Below are 24,201 nucleotides of genomic sequence, written 5' to 3' on the forward strand. Positions count from 1 at the left end.
CCAGAATGCTGGACATTTTGAGGAAACTTGAGGAGTTGCATGATAAACAGCAGCGAAAAATCTGCGCCTGTTGGGTATTGAAAAGAATGCTGAGGGGGGGACATACACGGCTTTGTAATCAAGCTTTTCAAGTCTGCTTTTCCATAGTTATCATCCTGGAATTGGGAAGCTGAGATCCAGTGAGTACATCAGTTCCCCCTAATGCTCAAGAAAAATGCTGGGCAAGATCAGAGGCCACGAGCCATTCTTATTTTTTGGGGGAATTTTCTTTTGCAACAGGCAGTCTTGGCTAGACCAGACGCCAAGAAATCCGCTGAAGGGCAGACTTTCTTTGTGAGTCCGGACTTCTGCCATACCACGGTGGAGAGACGGTGGCGTCTGAGGCAGATGATCCCATCATTCCAGAAACTTGGTTGTGAAATTTATTTGATGAATCCTGCTCACTTGAAAGTGATCTTTCAGGGCCAGACAAGGGTGTTTACGTCTGAGATCCAAGCGGGGGAATATCTGAAAGACAGGGGCGCACAACGTGGGAGGTATCACAAGGGTCTGGTGACCTTTTTTGCCGAAGTGATGGGGGGTGGGGTCCAGGTTGGGGGTTGGCGGATCCTTATTATGGGGGGAAGGTAATGGGCATGTGGAAAATAGTTATCAGAACTTATGTGTTTTTTTTTAGGCCTTTGCTGTGTTTATTGTTGGTACAGTATATATAAGCAATGGGGAGTGTCCGGATAGTCACGATTAATATATGTGGTTTGAATGACCCAGTCAATCGGGGTAGGATTAAAGTGGACAATAGAATTCTCAGGGCCGATATTATCTGTCTCCAGGAGACTCATATCCAAGCTAGTAAAAGCCAAATTTTGATTTTTTTTTTTTTTTTTTTTTTAGTTTTCAAAAACCTTTATTCGTATCCTTTAAGTGTACACCGCTATTCAGCCAACAACCCGGAGGCAGGCAGCATAGATCAATCTGAACACATCCAGTTATTAATTTGTGTACACTTACGCAGATAATTTACTTTATACTCTTATTCAACAAATAACATAAACATTCGTGAGAGATTGTCACATGTCAGCATAATCAGTTACTATTGATTATCCCCAGATTCCATAGTCCACAGTGTCAGCCAATTATTCTTGCAGCCTGTTCCTCCGCCCCCCCCTTTCGCATCTTTAGGATTCCCTGTTCCTACCCTCAGTCACTCTCCTCTCCTCCCGAACGAGCCAGCCAGTCCACCATTGGCTCCCAGATATCGGAGGGCCTAGAGCGAAGCGGCATCAGCTCCCAATACGCCGACAGCTGGTCTTTGCAGTACATTGCTGACTTTATCCAACCAGCCATCGTAGGTGGGGATTTCTGTTTCCATTTAAGTGCTATTTGTCGCTTGGCGAGTAGGAGCAATAATGCCACCAGCTTTCTGGACTTGCCTGGCACCGGCAACACAAATCCCAGTAGACCCACTAGCGGGTCAAGATCCATGGGTATATTTACCATCAGACCAATCGTACGAAACACGTTCTCCCAGTATGTGCCTATTTGGCCGCAGCCCCAAGACAAGTGAAAAAAAGTAGCCTCTCTCTCACCACATCTCCAACAAGAGGCATCGGTTGTCAGTCCCATCCTAACCAATTGCAAGGGTGTGCGGTACGTTCTGTGTAAATAATTAAAATGTATGAGCCTCAGCCTGTAATTGGGCGATAGGTGTTCTAGTTGCGTGCAACAAAACGTCCATTGCTTTTCTGATATGGTTATACCCGCTTCCCTCTCCCAGGCCATCCTTGAGTCAGTGTGTAGGACAGGTGTCGCATTTTGTGTAGTCCTGTAGATCCGCGTTATCAATTTATGCGAGGAGACATTTGAAAGGACATCTTCCAATGCCGCTAGTGTCGGCGGAGCCTCCGGGAAGACCGGGTATCTACGCTTGCATGCAGCCCACAGTTGGTAATACAGTAAGAGTTCCGAAGCCGTCGGGTTCGTGGATTCAGTCATGTCTTGTAGTGCTATGAAGTTGTCATCCGGGTACAGATCTCCCGCCACCCTCAGACCTCTCTCGCTCGCCCTTCGGACCACTGCCGCGTCAGTAAGCGGTTCCAGTAGGGGGTTGCCGTCTAGTGGCATGCTCGGTGCATATAGTTCGCTTACGCCCGCGCGTTTAGCTATACCCGCCCATGCCCAGCGCACCATCTCCACAGTGTCAACGTCCTCATGGAGACGTTTATACTTTTTGTACACCGCCGCCCTGAGGGGGCAGGGGGATGCCACGTCCATCTCTATGGCCACGTGCGGTTGGTACGGGATCGGATGGTGCCAGTAATATAGATACTGGGCCTGTGCACTATATGCATATAGCTCAAAGTCTGGCGCAGCCAGACCACCCTGGCGGAACGGGAGTGTAAGCAGGTTCCAGGCTACTCTAGGTTGTCTACCCGCCCAGACTAATTCTATGACAGCAGAACGAAGCCTGCTAAAGAATGCCATCGTCAGCGGCAGAGGTATATTTATGAATAGATATAGGAATTTGGGGACTACCACCATTTTTGCAATGGCAATGCGACCCGTCAGTGAAAGCGGAAGCGTCTTCCATTTCTTGACTTTGCCCTCCAGCCAGTCCATCGCCACTCCAAAATTTAAGAGCCAGATGTCGTGTATGGTGCGGCTCACTCTGATACCCAAGTATTTTACTTCCTCCTCGACCCAGTCAATCGGAAATTCAGTATGGCATTTGACCGTGCTATCTGTAAGTGGTAGCATGGTCGACTTCGACCAGTTAATATTGATCCCCGTGAGGCCGCTATATCTAAGAACCTCCCTCATCAGCGGGTCAAAATTCTCCTCCGGGTCCATCATATAAATCGTAACGTCATCCGCGTATAGGGAGATAAGCAAACCGCGCGACGCGAAGCCAATGCTCCTCTGGGTATGGTGCTGCCGCATACGTGCCGCAAGCGGTTCCGTGGCTATCGCAAATAGTAAGGGGGAGAGCGGGCACCCCTGCCTCGTCCCTCTCGTTATCTTGATGGAGTCCGAGGTTTGACCGTTCACCCGCACCCTTGCGGTCGGGCTATTATATAGAATGCCGATGCGCTTGGCAAACAGTGGGCTAAATCCCATTCGGGTAAATAGGGCATATAGGAACTTCCATTCGAGTGAGTCGAATGCCTTAGTCGCATCAAGTAGTGCGGCAGCTGCCTTCGTCTTGGGGTCTAGATAGTGGAGTAACCCGAACAGAACTCTCAGGTTGTGCGATGTGGATCTCTCCAGTACAAAACCTGACTGGTCCGAGAGTGCTATTTGAGGCAGCATATATTTGAGCCGGTCCGCCAGTAGTTTCGCATAGATCTTAGCGTCTACGTTGATGAGCGAAAGGGGACGGTAGGAGTCCGGCTCAACGGGGTCTTTACCAGGCTTGAGTAAGGTGATGATCAATGCCTCACGCATTGACATCGGAAGTACCTCCGACTCGACCGCCTCCTGTGCTTGTCTGTAGGCTCCTCCCTAAGTAGTGTCTCTAGCGCTGCCAGTTCAGTTTCTAGTGTTTGCAAAGTACCCCTAATGGAGCGGAGTACCCCTCTTTTCAGTGACATGCAGCATCCCCTGGTCACCACTTTACATGCCTTCCATAGCGTGCCTGGGGAGTCTACCGAGCCCTCATTCAGTGCAAAGTATTCCTCCAGTTTTTCCCTCAGTTCCTGCTTGAACACCTGGTCTCGGAGCGCCCGGGAGGGGAATCCCCAGCTAAAAGGTTGAATGTACTGCGTTGGGGTGGATAGAGTGAGATAGACTGGCGCGTGGTCAGAGAGTGATCTCGGCAGGTGTGTCACGTCGGTCGTTAGTGTGTGGACATCCCCGGACAGTAGCCAGTAGTCAAGTCTAGACCACGCGGCCCTATGTGCTGTTAAACATGTGCCTTCACGCGCTCCCGGGTGTAATACCCTCCATGTGTCGACCAGCTGCGCTTCCGAGATTACGTCCCAGAGCGCTGCCGCCGCTCTAGGGTGGTGTTCCCTTGTCGTTCCCTGTCTATCCAATGTATCTGAAAGTACCACATTATAATCTCCTCCCCATACAACCGCAGCTGGCCCTCGAGCTTGCATTTTGTACCACAGGTCATTATAAAACTCAGGGTTGTCATCATTAGGTCCATACACATTCACCAATATCATCCGCATGCCACAGAGGTGACCTATCAGTATTATGTACCTCCCCCCAGAATCCAGTATCACCTCAGATGTTGTCCATTGGAGGCCTCTCCTGACCAGAATCGCCACCCCACGTGAGTAGTTGGAGTAGTGCGCGTGCATGACTTCCCCCCATCTACTGTGTCGGAGCAGCGCATTAGCTGTCAGGTGGGTCTCTTGCAGGAAACAAATATCTATATTCTTCCGCAGCAGGAAAGCCTGGACCAACCTGATCTTTCGTCTGTCATTCAATCCGCGCACATTCCAGGTTAACATTTTAATTTGAGCCATACCTGTAAGGACGAGTTTGCGTTTTTTCACCCCATGGCTTTGCATACATTAGGATATAGTACAGTCTATTGCGATCAGTCATCTTATATCTCCGGACAGCATTTGCCCTCTGGGGCCAAGTGAGTTTTATAGTATTTACATTTTCTGCATGTGTCTCCACTCTCTCAACATAACAAGAAGCAACCGTGCTCTTCAATCCCAGATCCTCCCAACTCCCTCCCGCTCCAACCCCCCAATCAGGTCGTGCAATTCCATCCCCCCCCTCCCACCCAACCATCAAGCACCCTGTAGGGCATCTCAATTGAACCAGTCCAGTGGGAATCATCCCTCGGGGAACGCGGGTCGTACGCACACTAACCCTGTACTTTTGCCAGGGCGACCGAGCGCCAGCCTGACATTGACCCCCCAAGGACCTCCCCCCGTTCATCATATGCAACCACTTAGGTCAACTTATCTGTGTAGGGAAGAGCAGCAGTGTCTCGACTCAGCAGCTGGGCCCTCTTGCTTCCATGCCGTTGTTGACTCCGCACTGTATTCAAAGTTCGTTTCTCCGTCACTCAATGTCACTCAGACCAGCTTGCGCTTCCGAGTCTTCCGGTGATGTCTGATTTTTCTGGTCTCGTGACAGTTGCTTCGCATATTTCAAAGCTGCCTTAGCGTCCACAAAGAACGAAGGTTTGCCTGGGCCCTGTACTCTCAGTTTGGCGGGGTAGATTAGGGAATACTTGGTTCCAATTTGCTGGAAAATCTTCTTGGCCGGGACAAATTCTCTCCTTGCAGCCTGAACTTGCATGGTGAAGTCCGGGAAAATAGAAATGTGATTCCCCTGATATTGAAGATCTTTCACATCCCTCGCCATGCGCAGAATGGTATCTCAGTCCCTGTAGTTCAGGATACGCGCTATTATTGCTCTCGGTGGTGCGCCCGGCTTGGGCTGGGGGCCCAATGTCCTGTGCGCCCTTTCTACCAGGAACATTTGAGAGAGTCCCGTCCCGAAAAGTTCCGACATCATGGCCTCTACATACACCTCCATTTTCGCAATGTTGGTCGATTCCGCCACACCCGTGATGCGGACATTGTTACGTCTTGAGCGGGCCTCCAAGTCCTCGTTCTTCTGCTGAATCAGCGACAGCACCTTGTCCATGCCGCGTATTTTCCTTTCCATGGCGGTGTGACCCTCTTCAGTTTCAGTCACGCGTGTTTCTAGCACATCCACTCGACCATCCTGTTTGTCCATTCGCCTGGTCAGACTGTCCATGCGAGCTGCCAAGTCATCCATCTTGTGGTCTATCCCTTGTAGACTCGTTTTAAGTTCCTGAAACATGGACTTTATTTCGCACGCTTGCGCGCCTCCAGGATTGTTCTTCGCGGCCTCCTCTTCCGATTGCTCCTGGCCCGCCGTCTTCTGTTTGTTCCTGTCGAACGTGATCTTCGGCTGCCTCGTGTCTGGCTTCCCCATCTTGTCAGGCAACCTCGATAGTGAGAGCGCAAGATTCACTTCAGGCCGCTAGCAGGGGCAGGTGCGGTTTACCAGTCCTCCTCACCTCGTTCGGGGGGAGCAGTAGCCAGGGATTTCACGTCAAATCAGCCCTTCGCCAACGCCTATGTAGGGTTGCACCGTGGGAGATGTTCGTCGTTTCCGCAGTGCGGGGTCTGTTCCACCCCCTGCTTTATCGCTCGCAGACAGGCTGTGACCGTGGGATAACGAGCCTGCGTTTCAGCAGCACAAAATGGCGCCTTGCGCCCCAACGCAATTTCCCGGCCCACTCGTCTTATCACAATGTCCAGGGCCAAGGCGTAGTTACTGATCTCTTCCCGCCTCCACGGGCGATCTGTGACCCCAGGGGGTCAGTGAACGGGTTAATACCCCTTTGGGGGCCAGGTACGATGCAATCTCCACCGGTACTGAGTGCGGCCGCCCGTTTCGCCACTAAGTCGGGCTCCGCACCCAGTCTGCACCGCTGGCTCAGTCACTCTGGGCCCATCAGAATCCTGACCCGCTCCCAGTATTTCCCGCTGTGGGACTCACCGAGCCGATCGCCGAGCGGGCCGTCAGGGCTTCTTAGCGCCCGCTCGTCCTCACTGCGCGCCACCTCCTCGGTATAGTCCCGCCCGGTGTCTCCTCACCGCATCTGCAAAGTGTTCAGCTCCTCGCCACGATATCTCACGCAGCTTGGTCCGCGATTGCAGAGCTCCCGCTCCGACCCCCTGTGTCCGGCTCACGTTTCTCTTTGTACCTCGCCGCCCTCTTCTGGTCCCGGACTCACGCGAGGTCCCGGCGTCCGTCTTGCCACCAGGCCGTCACTCCGAGCTCAGCCAGTCCGCTGCAAATTAGTGTCAGTCTCTCCGTCCGCGCTGATTTTTTCCGCCGGCAATCTTCCCTGTCTGCTTGCCGTTCTCCTGAGGGGAAAGAAGATCGGGTCAGCACGCCAGCTTGACGGATAATTAACAGATTTATGGGCTCGGTCAGCGGAGCTGCGGTATCAAGCAGCCATTCCGCCTCGCGTCCAAGCCACGCTCCCCCAATTTTTGAAATTTGATGGGTTTCAGTTGGTGATATGTTCAAAACAGGAGACCAAGACTAGGGGGGTTGCTATATTTGCCCGCAGGAGTTTGGCGAATTTTCCACGCTCAACTTCTGACAAATATGGTAGATGGGCCATAGCTCAATGTGTTATAGATGACAATGTTTTCACCCTTTGCTTTGTTTATGGCTCGGTATTGGATGTTACTGAGGTATATGACTGACTGAACACAGAATTGATGGGCTGGCCGCTCCCACTGATTATTTGTGGCGATTTTAATATAAATCCGGGCTGGGCTGTACAGAATCTATCCGAGGCCGGTTACCAGGAGCGGAAACCCAATGTTTTTAGGTCTTTGTGTCAAATGAGAGAGCTCCATGGGCTAGTAGATGTGTGGGCTGCAATAAGAAGCGGGGAAGATGGGTTTACATATTACTCCGCCCAGCATAATTCACAATCCAGTTTAGAATATTTTTTCATTTCTCACAATTTGGTGGCGGGTTGCAACATTCAGAAATATCCCAAGGTTATGTCCGATCATAATCCGTTGGTTTTGGAACTCTCACTTAAGTGTTTGAGGAACAGGTCCAGCTGGACTTTTAATCGGACTCTACTGAGTGATAACCAATATGTGGAGCATATAGGTATCTGGATTACTAGGTTTTTTGCCGAGAATCGTGGGAGCACTAGTCCTCAATTAGTTAGGGACGCGCTAAAAGCCGGGGTTAGAGGGGAGACTACACAGTTCGGATGGCAGGTTCAAAAACAAGAGAAGGATAAGATCAAGAATCTATATGCGGAATTGAGCAGAGCCGAATTAAACCTGGGCCAGGTGATTCTGGATAAAGGGGATATTGAGGCGGCACAAATGCAGATTACAACTTCTAGAGCTGCTATAACAGAGATCTCAGCTAGTAAGGCAGCTGCCCGGTATGTTGCCTGGCGCACGCAAATGTACGAAAGCAATGAGAGAAAAGGACATACCCTTGCTTTACGTATTAGGGAAAAGAATGCTCAAGCCCAAATCATGGGAATCAATGATCCAGATATTGGTTTTGTAAAAGACTCTGATGCTATTCTTCTAGCTTTTGAAAAATTCTACCAGAGATTATATTCAGAGGAAAGGATTCATACTTTAACTTTACCCCCATAGATCTGGGTATGCTGGAAGCACCAATCACCTTAGCTGAGGTTGGCAAGCCTCTAGAATCAATTCCATCTGGTAAAGCCGTTGGGCTGGATTTTTTGCCAGGAGAATGTTTAGAAAAATTCGCTATGCAGCTAGCCCCAATCTTGTTGGAACTTTTTCGCTTGATTCAGGTGGGGGAATGTCCACATGATTCACGGAGGTTTGCCAAAATTGTAGTCTTTTTAAAGAGAGGCAAGCCAGCTACTGATTTAGGAGCTTACCGGCCAATTACTTTGATTAACAACGATGTTCAAATTTATTCCAAGATTTTTGCGAATAGATTGGCCTCTGTCATAAAAAAAGTAGTATCATATAATCAACACGGTTTTGTTCTGGGTCGAGCAACTATAGACCATATCCGTAGAGTCATAACTTTATTTGATTACACCAAGGTGACAGGAGACCCTATGGCGCTAATTCTACTCGACACTGAAAAAGCTTTTGATAGGGTCTCCTGGCCCTTCTTATGGGCAGTTATGAAGCACTATGGAATTGGGGAAGGTTATATTCGGGCCATAAAAGGCATGAATTTAGATCCTGTAGCCAAGATAGCACTAAAGGGAGTCTATTGTGGAGTAGTGTGGCTCACTCGTTAGAGGCAGCAGGCCTGAGAGCAGAAGTCAGCCCGGGACCAGGGTTCAATTCCCGACGCGGCAGGGTCGTGGACCTTGGTCAGCAGACTTGATAATTCTCGCTTCGGTGCTTACTCTAATCAGGGGTTCCACTCGGCAACACTGGGCATTAGCTTGCCTAATCTCCACAACGGCCCCACCAATTCCGGGGATGCCTGGCTCCACCTTGGGGACTCCCAGCAAGGGACCATCCCACAGGGAAAGCCAGGACGGGTTCCCCAGAGTTATACAGCGCCGGGACGCCCCGTTGCTGGGGCAGCTGTGCGCTTTACAAGTATACTACATTTACATTTACATTTATTCTGGAGAGATTAGCATAGAGCGGGGTACCAGGCAAGGCTGCCCCTGCTCTCCTTTGCTATTTGCAATCTATATTGATCCCCTGATCAGATTAATATAAGAGAGCCAGGCAATTCAACCTGTATGTGCTCCAGGAGGGGAGGTAACATTTTAGGATATGCTGATGACCTAGCATTAGTTACACCAGCTTCACAGGAGACTCTGGCTGCGCTAGGGGCCATTGCATCTCGATTTGGGAAAATCTCTGGCTACCATATGAATGAAAGCAAAACTCAAATAGTGATTAATGAGAAAGTAGATATTGCCGATCCACGGATTGTACCTAGCGCTAGATATCTCGGGTCGAGATAAGCTCCAGCCCAGCCACAATTGTGGATCTAAATCTCGTGCCACTCTTAGGAAAAATGAAAAGTGATACTAAGAGAATGAGTAATCTACATTTCACACTTATGGGGTGAAGTAACATCATTAAAATGATTTTTTGCCAAATATTCTTTATTATTTTAGGGCTATCCCTCTAGAATTTAGTAAAGTTTGGTTCCGGAAAATTGATCAAGTCATTTCTTGGTTTTTATGGGCGGGGCAGCGCCCAAGACGGGCCTTACGATATATGACTTTGATGAGAGAACGGGGGGGGGGGATGGTCCATTCCTAATTTTCAGATCTTTTATTGGGCCACCACTTTGAAGTACTCTGCTGAACTGATAAATGGTGCTACTTCAGATGACTTTGGATGCTCGATTTTTCAACTTCTTTGTGGGGTAGGGTTTGTTTTTGCGACAGATTGATTTTGCGTATTTTAAGAGGGTTACATTCAAGGTACTGGTCAGCGTATATAAAGTCTGGACTGCAGTCAGGAAAAAGATGTGAATCCCCCAGGTGCATAGGTATTCCCCCTTTGGCAGCAATGCCACTCTTTGCTCGGATATTTTTAATGATGGCTACTTTTGTAGGTGGAGGGAGAAAGAAATTTATTGTATTGTGGATCTTTTGTCCGGGGACTGTATACTTTCTTTTGATGTTCTTAAAGAACGGTTTGGGATTGGGAACATGGATTTCTTTAAATTTCTACAGATTAAGGATTTGTTAGAAAAGAAATGTCACAACCGGGGACAAATCCCCTTGTTAGAAATGTTTAGAAATATGATACAACAAACAGCTGCTCTTTGTAAAGTCATTACAGAAAAAATGGGGGATGATTTATCTAAACATTTTGTACGATGGCAAGTATAGGTACAGGCTGGGCAGGGGGACCGTGAGGACTCTCTGTACTATAGCCAAACGTCATGTATATCTGCCAATTTGCAGGTACAGTGTTTCAAAACTTGGTGTAACTTGTAGGTTACCCCGGCCCGAATACATAGGTGGGGGGGGTACTACTGGTATTAGCTGTCCGCGCTGTCGAGAGGTAGCCGCGGATAGCACCCATATGTTCGCGACCTGCTCGAAACTTTCTCAATTACTATCCAAAATCGAATCTAGGCTGAGGGCAATCTTGGGTCTTTCTCTGATACTTACCCCGTTGACTGTCATGTTGGGTATTTCCAATCAAGCGATGGATGAAAATCATAAGAAACTTGTATTTGTTGCTATGGCTGTCTATCGTCTATGTATAGCTACAGTATGGCTAGATATAACCCCTCCGACTGAATATGTTTGGCTTAATAAATGTATTTCTATATATTATTGGGAAATGGCGGTGGTGAAGAGGAGAGGAAGGCGGGCTAGAGAGAAAGGAGAGAAGCTCAGGTTGCCTATGTCCAATTGGCTCAATCGTTAGGCAAAGACATATTTATATTTTCTTTTTTTCCATGTCCCCATTTATTATATTATTGTATTATGCTATTATCTTATTCTTATTTGTGTTTTCTTTTTTTGTTTTCTCCTTGCTCTTGTTGAAATTGGTTTGCTGGGGGAAGGATGGATCCGCCGGGGTGAGGGGGAGAAAAAACTATGGAAAATGTTTTAAAAAATAAATAAAAAAAGAAATGCGTACACTAATGTACACAAGATCGGAAAAGATTACAAATGTTCCCTTCAGAGTGAGGAAAATCAGAAAAATGGTCAGGCGATTTAGTCGATGCTTCTTAAGTAATTTTGCCCGGCATTAAACGCCTCTAATACCATACGAAGTTTATCAAATAAAGAGGCAGGCGCTGGAGACAGGAAGATAGGAAACAAGTTTTATTCCGACGGAGCAGAACACATCAGATCGGACAACAAGGTATCGTCTCGAGGTGCTCTCTAACAGCCTCTCTGAGGCCTGGCCTTTTATACACTGGTTTACGACATGTGACCGCTCTTTATTACAATAAAGACATTGTGAAGTAAGGAGAAAGACATCCCCGGTACCCCCCCCCCCCAGTTCCGGCTCATTCCAACACGTGGCTACAGTAGAGGTCCTCACCCCCCATACAATAGGAGGGGGCTATCACGCAGCTGGAATGTGTGCGCCTGATCGAATCCCAGTGGGTGGGGAGGTCATGATCAATATTAGCTCCTTGGAAGAGGGGCGAGTGCATACAGTAGTGGGCAATAAACTGTATCCTCAGGCTAAGGGATGACCAGCGGTCCGTGCAGACAATCGGGCTCAGAGGAAGGGGTCATCAAAGGAGAGATATTCATGAAAGGAAGGATCGGTGTGGACAATCGAGCGTAGAGGAAGGGTTTATCAAAAGAGGGGTATTCATGGAAGGAGAGGAGGTGTTGGTCAGGCGCGGGGTGTGATTCCCAGAGACAGAGTCATGCGGAAGGGGAGGGTTCATGACTTGTGCATGTGAGAGCGGGGGCAGCCAGGGTGCATGGGGGATGCTCGCAGGGTCAGGGAAGTGCGCTGACGAGCGATCGTGAACAGGGAGACCATGGTACCTAAAATGGCTGTCGTGTATTTTCATACGTGAGTCTGAGGAATGGGCAAGATGGCGCAGATGATGTTAAGTTCACGAACTAAAATTCCACAGTCCTCTCTTTTAACATGTCTCGCCAGCTTGTCAATTCGGATCTATCCCCATAAGACCACGTATTTCTATCTCATAGAGGGGACTCATGTGCTCAGTTCTAAAGTCCAAAGTCTTAGGGCACATACAGTTAGAAATGAGTGAACACAAAGGTGGCAAACATTGAATACCTAAGCAACACCCACACAGTACCACGACTGGTATCAGTATAAATGTAAACAACCTCCATCCCCAGTCCTTCAAAGTGTCCCAAAACCAGCTTCCAAGCGACCATCCTTCTTGCTCCTGGTGAACCTCTGAGGATAGTCTGTGGAGGTGTTCGATTGCTTTGTAGACTGAAGGCGAGTTATCTGGCACGTAGGTGCAGCAGCTGGAGCCGATGATGCGGCATGCTCCTCCACGGTCGGCCAGAACCACATCTAGAACAAGGCGGTTTTGAAGAGCCACCAGGCGGACTGCCTGAAGCTCAGCCGTGTTGTTAGCGAGGATGCCAGCCGTGATGTTAATGGTTGTTTCTACTGCCTGAGTCAGGTGTCGGATAGCGCGGCTATTTGCCATTGGGCCCCACAGAGGAACAAGTCCCTTCACCTCATCCAGGAACTGTGCTCCGGTGGAGTCGGCTTGTCCAATGTCTCCGGCGCGCTTTTGCCGGTGATGGTAGGCTGGGGCCACATACGTGGGGGGAAGAATGAAGGCGATGTAGCACGTACCCCTCCAACCTTTCAGGAGCCAAGTGTAAGCTTTGGTGCCACAAACAAAGTACATATTCGGAGAAGCAACAAAGGAGGGGGGATCAACTGAGACCAATGTTCTGATGATGTGGCAGGAACTGTGACCCACCAGCTGTGTTCCCTGGCCTTCGAGGCACACGAGACCTGTGACATTGATGACAGACAGGGCCACAGTCAGAGTGGCAGCCGTTCGCTTCCGCAGGTAGGAGAAGGTGGGTCTAGCTGGATTGTGGAGCACTTGCATTTCAACTCGTTCTTTGGCAGGGATGTTCATATGGAAGGCGGAACCTGAGGTCACAGGACAAAAGGGGGCAGACGTCCTTCCTGTTTTGTTCAGCCAGTACCCATAGTAGAAGTGTGACACTGTTTGACCAGAAGCGGCGTTGTCCTTGTGGCTTTCCTGCAAGAGGATCAACCAGGCGAGGCAGGAGCTGTGAACTGAGAAAGGAGAAGGGATGAAAGGGATGGAGTGTCCGGTGGCATGCGGGAGCAACCCGCAGATCCAGCAGTTCGTGGCATTTGCAGCAAGGTTGTGCTGGTGCAATAGTTGCACGAAGGAATTGTTCCAGAACTCTTTACGCCTTTCTCGGAGCTGAGGCGAAAGGGAGATCAGGTGGTGCTCTTTCATGGTGGTTGGCTGTGCAGTGGTTGGCAATATCTGATGAGCGGGTGTGCTTTCCTCCAAGATCCAGAAGGAAGTCATGAGGAGGAGGCAAAGGAGGAAGACAATGAAGAAGGCGATTGTCTTTGATTTGTGCAAATTGTCAGCCTTTGGGTTCCTGCAGTGGGTATTTCCGGTTGCTTCCATCATCTTCTTATCTGGCGCTTCCATCATCTTCAAGGTGCTCGGTAATGGGCAGAACTACAGACTTCGTTTAGCTTCTCTCCGGGTAACCCTTGGTTGTTTTAGGCCACCGTTCTGAGATTTTAACTTAGTCCGTGGTCTACTTAGCCGAAGCTCCCTCCTTTTTGACGCAGGAAATACCCTTCCCGGGATGGCACAGTGGGATCAGAGAATTCTGCAAGTTCAAGTGCCTCGGTATCAGGATAGCAGTTCAGTGATGGCCGGTCTTTGTTCAGGAGTTCTTCTTGGGTGTCCACGTTTTCTGTCGTGGCCAGGGTCGAGGAGACCTTCTTGAAGTGGTGTGCGTGCAGCCAGTGCCTTTTCCCCTCTACTCGAAGAGCCGTCCGAGTGGTGATCAGTACTTGCCAGGGGCCCGTTCACCGGGGTTCCAGACTCTTTGCCCGTTGGAAATTCCGGACTAAAACATAGTCTCCTGGTTGGATATCGTGACCGGGACCCCTGGAAGCATCGGGGATGGCCTGCTGCACCTGTTGATGAATGACCGACTGTGGTGGCCACTATTTTTGACAGTTTCAGTTTCAGTGTAGCATTGTGTCGCTCAACTAGGCCAGCGGATTGGGGGTGGAAGACCGCATGGAACCTCTGCTTTACCCCCAGCCCCTTCAAGATTAGTTGGATAACTTCAGCTATGAAGTGGGGGCCATTGTCGCTCCATAAAATTCGACAAAGGCCGTAGCGAGGGAAAAACTCTTTCAGTAGTACTTTGGCAGTAGTCATGGCAGTGTTATCACGGGTTGGATAGGCTTCCACCCATTTGCTGAAGGCACATACAATGACTAATACGTACTTCAAGCCTTGGCATCTCTCCAGCTGGATGTAATCCAGCTGGAGGACCTCAAAGGGGTGGTCGGGGATCCCAAACCCTCCCCGGGGTACCACAGTTCCTTTCCCGGGGTTGTGTTGTAGGCAGATAAGGCACTGCTGGACCAGGCGTTTGGCTGAGTCGGGGATTTTGTTGTTGTGCCAGACTTTGGAAATGAGTTCAATCATGGGGGCAGAACCTATGTGTGCAGGGGAGTGTGCCATAGTCAGTATGGGAATCAAGTATGAGTCAGGCAGCAACCACTTGTTTGTGTCTTTTGTCCGCCAGCAGCCTTCATCGTCCTTTAGACCCACCCGTGCCCACTCAGTCAGTTCGTGAGGTGTGCTGGCCGACTGGCTGTCCCTAATCGTTTCCCTAGCATCAGTCCATTTTTCTGCTTGTGACCTGGTCACATACATGCATGTCGTCGTCCTATTCTCAGCTGTGGTTCGGGCAGTGATGTCGGCCAGTGCGTTTCCCTGTCCAACTAAGTCCGTCACCTTCCTGTGTGCCTGGCATTTGATCACTGCTAATCGTTTGGGGAGGAGAACTGCTTCAATCAGGGCAGAGACTAGATCTCCGTGAAGGATGGGCGTGCCGTGGGACGTCAGAAATCCCCTTTCCCTCCACAGGAGCCCAAAATGATGAACCACCCCGAAGGCATACTGGCTGTCCGTGTAAATGTTCGCCGTGGTTCCTGCTGCTATGATACATGCTCGTGTGAGGGCAATTAGCTCTGCCGCCTGTGCGGATCGTTGCGTGATGCGGGCTGTTTCAACTACTGTTTGGGCTGTCGTCACCGCATAGGCAGCTGAAGTGGTGCCGTCTGGGAGTTTGATACAAGAGCCGTCTACCCATAGTTCTCCATCAGGGTCTGTAAAAGCAATGTCTCGGAGGTCAATTCTACTCCTGGTCTGTTCGTCCGTGAGGGTCACACAGTCGTGTATAGGGGGCACATCGGGGTCATTTTCAGGCAAGGGTAACAGTGTAGCAGGATTCAAAGTCGTGCATCTCTTCAGAGTGATGTGGGGTGCAAGTAGAGTCAATTCGTACCCCGTCAGTCGTGCACTAGTCAGGTGTTGAGTCTTGGTCTGGTTCAAAAGGGTGTCAACTGGGTGGGGTACTAACACCGTGAGAGAGTTTGAAAGTACAATTCCCTCACTCTGACGGATGGAGACAGCAGCGGCGGCTACTGCTCGAAGGCAGGCAGGTAAAGCTCTGGCGACTGGGTCAAGAGTGGCAGAGAAGTAGGCACAAGGGCGTTGTTTGGAGCCAATGGGCTGAGTTAGAACAGACAATGCGCATCTCTCCCTTTCGTGAGTGAAGAGGGAGAAGGGCTTGGAGTAATCTGGTGTTCCTAGGATGGGTGCCGAACAAAGGGCATCCCGCAATTCCTTAAAGGACGCTTGGCATTCGGCGGTCCAAGGGAGTGGGAAGGGAACGTCCTTGGCCAACAGGGAAAGTAGGGGTTTTATAATGAGACTGAAATTTGGTAACCATTGTCGGCAAAAAGAGGTAAGGCCCACCAATGAACGGACTTGCTTCTGTGTTTTTGGGATGGGGGTGTCTAGGATGGTTTGGATTCGGTCGGGCGTAAGTTTCCTCCCTTCTTTGGACAGGAGATGGCCTAGGTATGTCACTTGAGGCTGGCAGAACTGCAGTTTCTTTTTGGAGACTTTGTGGCCATTCTCCGCAAGAAAGTGCAAGAGTTGGATAGTGGCCGTGATTGCAAGTGGAGTTGTGTCGGCCGCCAAAAGGATATCATCGACATATTGGATCAACACCACTCCATCTGGTAGCTGGACGGCGTCCAGCTGTCTTTTGAGGGCCTGGCTGTAAATGCTGGGACTTTCAGTGTAGCCCTGGGGAGCTCTACAAAATCGGTACGAACGGTTTTTTAAGGTGAAGCCGAAGAGATAACGGCTGTCTGGATGGATGGGGATAGAGAAAAATGCATTCTTGAGATCAATAACGGTGAAGGTGGTGGCAGTGGACGGGATGAGGGTCAGAATGGTGGTGATGTCTGAGACTACGGGGTACTGTGGCACCACCACTTTGTTGACTTCTCGCAGGTCGATGATGAAGCGGTACACTTTCTCATCTCCCTCACCTTGCTTCTTAACAATGGGTAGGATAGGGCTGTTGCAGACATTACTAACCACTTCCTCTACCACTCCTGCCTCTACCAGGGACTGAATAATCGCTACCAATGCCTTCTCGCCTTCGGGCGATATCCGGTACTGTGGGAGTTTCGGGAGTATTGCGTCTGGTCGAACAGTTATGTGCACAGGGTCGATCATCATTCGTCCTACATCCGAGTCGTTTCTGGCCCATAGGTACAGGGGTAGGGTGTCGAGCAAGGATAGGTCAGCATCAGTTATAGAGTACATATGTCGTGCGGGGCGGGATCTGGACATGCTTGGGTTGTCGTACAGGATGACTCGGACTCCATTTGGGGAACACCTAATAGTAGCTCGGAAATGTTTTAGTAAATCAATACCCATAATGGCGTCAGGGGAGTTGGAGGAGAGCAGAAATGTTGTGTCAGTGGGGTTGTTTCCTAGGTCAAAGGAGATAGGTACAGACAGGGGATTAGTGGAGGGCGTTCCATCGAAACCTATCGATGTAATGTGTGAGCCAGACAAGGGTGCCCTTGGAATCAGTCGCTTTGATAATACACTACGTGTCGCTCCAGTGTCTACCAAGAATGGAGACTTTGTACCCAGGACCTTAGCGGTGACGTAAGGACCTTGCTGGTCAACACAGAGCTCGACTGGATCCCTCCCTTGCCCCTGGCAGTCCTATGCGAAGTCGGGAGTGTTCTCACTGTCAGGTAGTTGGTACTGGTTCTGTCGGGGACGGTCAAATGTGTTCGATCTTCCTGGTCTGTCGCTGTTGGTGTCGTTTGTGTACCCCCGCCCCTGCCCTCTAGTCCTGGGGTCATTCGTCATGTCCCTCGTTTCTTTATTTTTAATTAGTTCCAGAAGAACCGGACATTGAGACTTCCAATGCCCGAATCCTTTGCAAAATGCACACTGATTATCTTCTATGTCCCTACGTCCAGAGTAGGGAGTGGGTGTGCGGTCCTTTGGGGGTGGATTTCTAGGGGCGATTGATTGGTAGCTCCCCCTGTGTAGTTCTTTCCCGACTGCCACCCCTTGTATCTGGGCTATCATCACCCTTTCTTTCAAATCTTTCTTCTTTCTCTCGGTTGCCCTATCATTCTCATTCTTTTGGTGTTCGTAGTACTGAGCCATCTGAAGGATAGCTGCGGGTTTGGAGGCCCCCCAACTACTCTTGCTCGTCTGTCACTTTTGGGAGACCTCTTGCGATAGACCCTTTACGTAGTTTTGCACGAATAGGTGTTGTCCGGTTGCGGTGGTCATGTCTTGGCCACTGTAGTCGGAGAACACCGTTTCAAATCGGGAGAAGTATTCTGATACGTCTTCCTGGGGTTTCTGACGGCAAGCCGTGACTATTGACCAATCTACCTTTTTCTCTGGGATCAAGGTTTTTAGCTTCTGAACTATTTTGTCCGGAAGATCCAGTATGTCTTTTATCGGTTTCCTTCCGGGCTCTCGTCATCTATCTAGCTCACTGAGTTGATTCCAGGTATGTCCGAACAGATCTGTGTGATCAGCTTTCCGGATTTGCTTCCACACGTCAGCCGGCAGACATAACCCGAAAAACAAATCAATGTCTGCTAGAGTCATTATCGTTGAGCCCAAGGCTGTGCCTAATTCGGTGTAAAATGCTGTCGGGTTCTTCCTTAAATCAGGCAGGGTTTGCCTAAAGGTTAAAATATCTTGTCGATCCCATGGTTGGTAAACCCAATTGTACACAACCCTCCCTTTTGCATCTGCATGGTTGATATCGTCGTTTGTTCCCTGACCTCTTGGGGGAACCCAGTAGGGGGCGGCTTCTCTGATAGGCATCATAGTGTTGGCTACTTCTAATGGGGACTCAGCTGTTTCAGGGACTGTGATCTTAACCTCCGGTTTCTGTTCCGTGAGGTGGCGGAAGACTTCAAGCGTTTGCATGAAGAGGTCCGTCACATCGCGCTCAGTCCCATCTCCAACATCGACCTTTCTATTTAGAGCCGTCAGTTTAGCAGGACCCTTATTTTGATACCTATCCTCATATGCGTTCAGGGTGTGGTAGCTGAACCGTAAAATGAAATGCCGTCTGTGGCTACCGGCATGTGAATTGTGCATATCCATCTTGTATTCTTCGTTCTCCTTCCGTTCTACCAGTGTCTTTGCTATCTTGTCAATCCCATCCCGCTCGTCTTTGCTCAACCTATTTGGTCTGGCTGTTGGCTGCTTGCTAGTCTCGAGTTCATCTGATGTTGTTACCAATGTGGCCGGTGCGAAGGCCGTAAGAGCCGGGGCACTAGCGCTAGGGTCACCCTCGCCCGCACTCAGAACTGGTAGGTGCTGTGCTAGAGGCTGGCAGGGGGCATAAGGAGGGGGCATGTAGATAATCGGAGGACCTAGCAGTAACTCGTCGTTTGCCAGTTGTTTGGAGGGCATCTCCTGGTAGAGCGTAGAGGGGGTCCTAACAGGGCATTGGCCTGCCGACCCTGATTCTTGCGTTTGTCTAACTTCCTCTCTCCTTCTTATTTCTTCATCTAGTTCCTTAGCGGCCAGGTGGGCTGCCTTTCGTAACTCTTTCCCTATTTTTGCTTCTTCTCTTTTCCTTCGTTGCTCTGCTTCTTTGCGCCACATGCCGATACTATCGAGCATGGTGGGCGTTGCCTTATTTGTTCTAACAGCTGCTTCTAACGTTTTTATTTTATGATCATCAAAGGAACCTATCAGTGGCCACTGACTTTCGGGGTCCTTTTTTGTATATTTATGCCATAACTTACTATAAGCTGTAGCGACTAGTCCTTGCTTAGTGAACATGTCCTTATTAGGGGTGCCTTCCAATGGAGCTGGATGGTTCATCTCTAATAAGCGGTCCGGGTTGTACCAACTACCAATCAGTGGGGAGAAGACAGGCATGACAGATTACAACGGGGGACAAAGGTCCGCACTACCTATCTTTCACTGTTTGCAAAGACTAGACAGAATATTGCTATTCTACGTTATTTGCAAGCAGAAGACCTCAAAAGAACTATACTCCAAACAATCTATGTTCGGACAATCAATCAGTGGGGAGAAAAATAGGTACGGCAGATTACAATGGGGACAAAAGTCCGCGTTACCTACCCTTCACTATCCGCAAAGGGAGATAGAATATTCCTATTCCTCCCCGTTTGCAGGCAGCGAATATCTCAAAGAGCGACAAAGTAAATACTAGTATTTCAATCAATCAAACAATTAATCAATTCGGAATTCGTCGTGTGTCACGACCTTACCCGGACCGCATGGACAGTTTCTCGTCTTCCGCTTCCAGCGCCCGATCGTCCTCTACTCTCTGTTGCTACCGCGGCACTCCTGATGGTTCCCAGTCAGGACCGTAGATCACTCGGGAGAGGTCTGCTCGGAACCAGTGAAGTTCGGATGATCGGCTGTCAGACGAGGGTCTATCGGACAGGAGCTCTCCCGATCGTTGCAGTCGTTCACTCTGTCGTCGGGACCTCTCCCACTGGATCCACGTGTCGCTGATGGGCCCCACGTTGGGCGCCAATTGAGGAAAATCAGAAAAATGGTCAGGCGATTTAGTCGATGCTTCTTAAGTAATTTTGCCCGGCGTTAAACGCCTCTAATACCATACGAAGTTTATCAAATAAAGAGGCAGGCGCTGGAGACAGGAAGACAGGAAACAAGTTTTATTCCGACGGAGCAGAACACATCAGATCGGACAACAAGGTATCGTCTCGAGGTGCTCTCTAACAGCCTCTCTGAGGCCTGGCCTTTTATACACTGGTTTACGACATGTGACCGCTCTTTATTACAATAAAGACATTGTGAAGTAAGGAGAAAGACATCCCCGGTACCCCCCCCCCCTCTCCAGTTCCGGCTCATTCCAACACGTGGCTACAGTAGAGATCCTCACCCCCATACAATAGGAGGGGGCTATCACGCAGCTGAGTGTTCCGCCGATTCCTTTGGAATGTGTGCGCCTGATCGAATCCCAGGGGGTGGGGAGGTCATGATCAATAGTAGCTCCTTGGAAGAGGGGCGAGTGCATACAGAAGTGGGCAATAAACTGTATCCTCAGGCTAAGGGATGACCAGCGGTCCGTGCAGACAATCGGGCTCAGAGGAAGGGGTCATCAAAGGAGAGATATTCATGAAAGGAAGGATCGGTGTGGACAATTGAGCGTAGAGGAAGGGTTTATCAAAAGAGGGGTATTCATGGAAGGAGAGGAGGTGTTGGTCAGGCGCGGGGTGTGATTCCCAGAGACAGAGTCATGCGGAAGGGGAGGGTTCATGACTTGTGCATGTGAGAGCGGGGGCAGCCAGGGTGCATGGGGGATGCTCGCAGGGTCAGGGAAGTGCGCTGACGAGCGATCGTGAACAGGGAGACCATGGTACCTAAAATGGCTGTCGTGTATGTTCATACGTGAGTCTGAGGAATGGGCAAGATGGCGCAGATGATGGTCAGTTCACGTACTAAAATTCCACAAGAGTTATCATATGACCGGCTATCATGCGTGACATCATCCGCCGGTCTTGGCTTTTCATCCAAATAGCACGTTGCATAATATGGCCCTTGTAGTTTCACTTTTAACATTGGAGACTATGGGCTCCAGAATGCATAGTGCTGAAACAAAACATAAAACTAGCAAACGCAACAGAAGAGAAGTACCTGGTCCCATGAGGGCGGTTACAAGCTCCCGGTCAGGGCAGAATGGCTTTAACTGAAGAGACTGAAATAGCAGTGGGAGCAAGAGAGGGGGCATGGAGGAGGGAGGGAATTACAAGGAACACAATCGCTGTGTTTGAATGCACAACATCCCCGCCTTGTTTTGCTGCACGACGCTCTTCGCTGCTGGCAAGCACACGGAAAAGCATCAGGGCTTGATATTCCCCTACATTATACAAAGAAACAAAACCTTATTAAGACAAGGTACATGGCTGACATTCAAAAAGGGGCTTATACTGAGGGTGCAGAGAGACACAGGAAGAGTGGCGGGAAGGGGGAACACGAAGATAGACAGGCATGGAGTATATCTGACGTTCAACCAGAGGCAAGCATTGAGCGAGGCAGGAAGTGGTACTTTATTTTTATAAATAAAATAAGTGAAAAGAGAGAATAGACAGCGGCAAAACAATCTGCGCCTGTTGGGTATTGAAGAGAATGCTTAGGGACATTCGCGGCTTTGAAATCAAGCTTTTCAAGTCTGAGTTATCATCCTGGAATTGGGAAGCTGAGATCCAGCGTGTACATCAGTTCCCCCTAATGCTCAAGAAAAATGCTGGGCAAGATCAGAGGCCACGAGCCATTCTTATTTTTTGGGGGAATTTTCTTTTGCGACAGGCAGTCTTTGAAAAGGCTAGACCAGACGCTAGAAAATCCGCTGAAGGGCAGACTTTCTTTGTGAGACCGGACTTCTGCCATACCACGGTGGAGAGACGGTGGCATCTGAGGCAGATGATCCCATCATTCCAGAAACTTGGTTGTGAAATTTATTTGATGAATCCTGCTCACTTGAAAGTGATCTTTCAGGGCCAGACAAGGGTGTTTACGTCTGAGATCCAAGCGGGGGATTATCTAAAAGAGCTATCGGGTAAATAGGACTGGGTGTTTGAGGAATGGCTATATGTTCTTATTTCAGTTTGATCTTGCTATCTATTTTTTTCTCATCCATTCATCTTCTATACTTGGACCTTTTGCACTCCACCAGTATTTTTGATGTATTCTTTTGGATGGAGACTTCAAGTGTTAATGGAGTGGGGATCTGGGGGCTGTATATTTTTTCTTGATATAGGCCCAGCCAAGGCATTTGTCTTATCTTTTTTTTTATTATTCTCTTTGTTTTTTTGGGTCAGGGAGCAACAGGGGCGCACAACGTGGGAGGTATCACAAGGGTCTGGTGACCTTTTTTGCCGAAGTGATGGGGGATGGGTGCCGGGGTGGGGGTGGGTGGATCCTTATTATGGGGGGGAAGGTAATGGGCATGTGGAAAATAGTTATCAGAACTTATGTGTTTTTTTTAGGCCTTTGCTGTGTTTTTTGTTGGTACAGTATATATAAGCAATGGGGGGTGTCCGGATAGTCACGATTAATATATGTGGTTTGAATGACCCAGTCAAGCCGGGTAGGATTAAAGAGGACATTCGAATTCTCAGGGCTGATATTATCTGTCTCCAGGAGACTCATATCCAAGCTAGTAAAAGCCAAATTTTGAAATTTGATGGGTTTCAGTTGCTGATATGTTCAAAACAGGAGACCAAGACTAGGGGGGTTGCTATATTTGCCCGCAGGGATTTGGCAAATTTTCCACGTTCAACTTCAGACAAATATGGTAGATGGGCCATAACTCAATGTGTTATAGATAACAATGTTTTCACCCTTTGCTCTGTTTATGGCCCAGTATTGGATGCTACTGAGGTATATGACTGGCTGAACACAGAATTTGTGGGCTGGCCGCTCCCACTGATTAATTGTGGCGATTTTAATATAAAGCTGGGCTGGGCTGTACAGAATCTATCCGAGGCCGGTTACCAGGAGTGGAAACTCAAGGTTTTTAGGTCTTTGTGTCAAATGAGAGAGCTCCATGGGCTAGTAGATGTGTGGGCTGCAATAAGAAGCGGGGAAGATGGGTTTACATATTACTCCGCCCGCATCAATCACAATCCAGGTTAGACTATTTTTTCATTTGTCACAATTTGGTGGCGGGTTGCAACATTCAGAAATATCCCAAGGTTATGTCCGATCATAATCCGTTGGTTCTGCAACTCTCACTTAATTGTTTGAAGAACAGGTCCAGCTGGATTTTTAATCGGACTCTACTGAGTGATAACCAATATGTGGAGCATATAGGTATCTGGATTACTAGGTTTTTTGCAGAGAATCGTGGGAGCACTAGTCCTCAATTTGTTTGGGACGCGCTAAAAGCCGGGGTTAGAGGGGAGACGACACAGTTCGGATGGCAGGTTCAAAAACAAGAGAAGGATAAGATCAAGAATCTATATGCGGAATTGAGCAGAGCCGAATTAAACCTGGGCCAGGTGATTCTGGATAAAGGGGATATTGAGGCGGCACAAATGCAGATTGCAACTTCTAGAGCTGCTATAACTGAGATCTCAGCTAGTAAGGCAGCTGCCAGGTATGTTGCCTGGTGCACGCATATGTACGAAAGCAATGAGAGAACAGGACATACCCTTGCTTTACGTATTAGGGAAAAGGATGCTCAAGCCCAAATCATGGGAATCAATTATCCAGATATTTGTTTTGTAAAAGACTCTGATACTATTCTTCTAGCTTTTGAAAAATTCTACCAGGGATTATATTCAGAGGAAAGGATTCATACTTTAACTTTACAGGATAAGATAGTGGGATTCCTTGATCAAGTTCCAATTGAACCTTTGTCCCCCATAGATCTGGGTATGCTGGAAGCACCAATCACCTTAGCTGAGTTTGGCAAGGCTCTAGAATCAATTCCATCTGGTAAATCCGTTGGGCTGGATTTTTTGCCAGGATAATTTTTAGAAAAATCCGCTATGCAGCTCGCCCCAATTTTGTTGGAACTTTTTAGCTTGATTCAGGTGGGGGAATCTCCACCTGATTCATGGAGATTTGCAAAAATTGTAGTCTTTTTAAAGAGAGGCAAGC

General features: G+C 49.0%; 1 protein-coding gene across 1 annotated transcript in view; it reads right to left on the reverse strand.

The window, feature by feature from the left end:
* LOC144758619 (uncharacterized) overlaps positions 1-24,201 on the reverse strand; it is a 159,907-nt gene that overhangs the window by 69,877 nt on the left and 65,829 nt on the right. Inside the window, exon 3 of the mRNA XM_078646438.1 lies at positions 5,440-5,944. Coding sequence (XP_078502564.1) covers positions 5,440-5,944 — 505 coding nt within the window. The remainder of the gene's footprint in view (positions 1-5,439; positions 5,945-24,201) is intronic.

This window comes from Lissotriton helveticus, chromosome 1_1 (genome assembly GCF_964261635.1).
Source record: "Lissotriton helveticus chromosome 1_1, aLisHel1.1, whole genome shotgun sequence".
Lineage (NCBI taxonomy): Eukaryota > Metazoa > Chordata > Amphibia > Caudata > Salamandridae > Lissotriton > Lissotriton helveticus.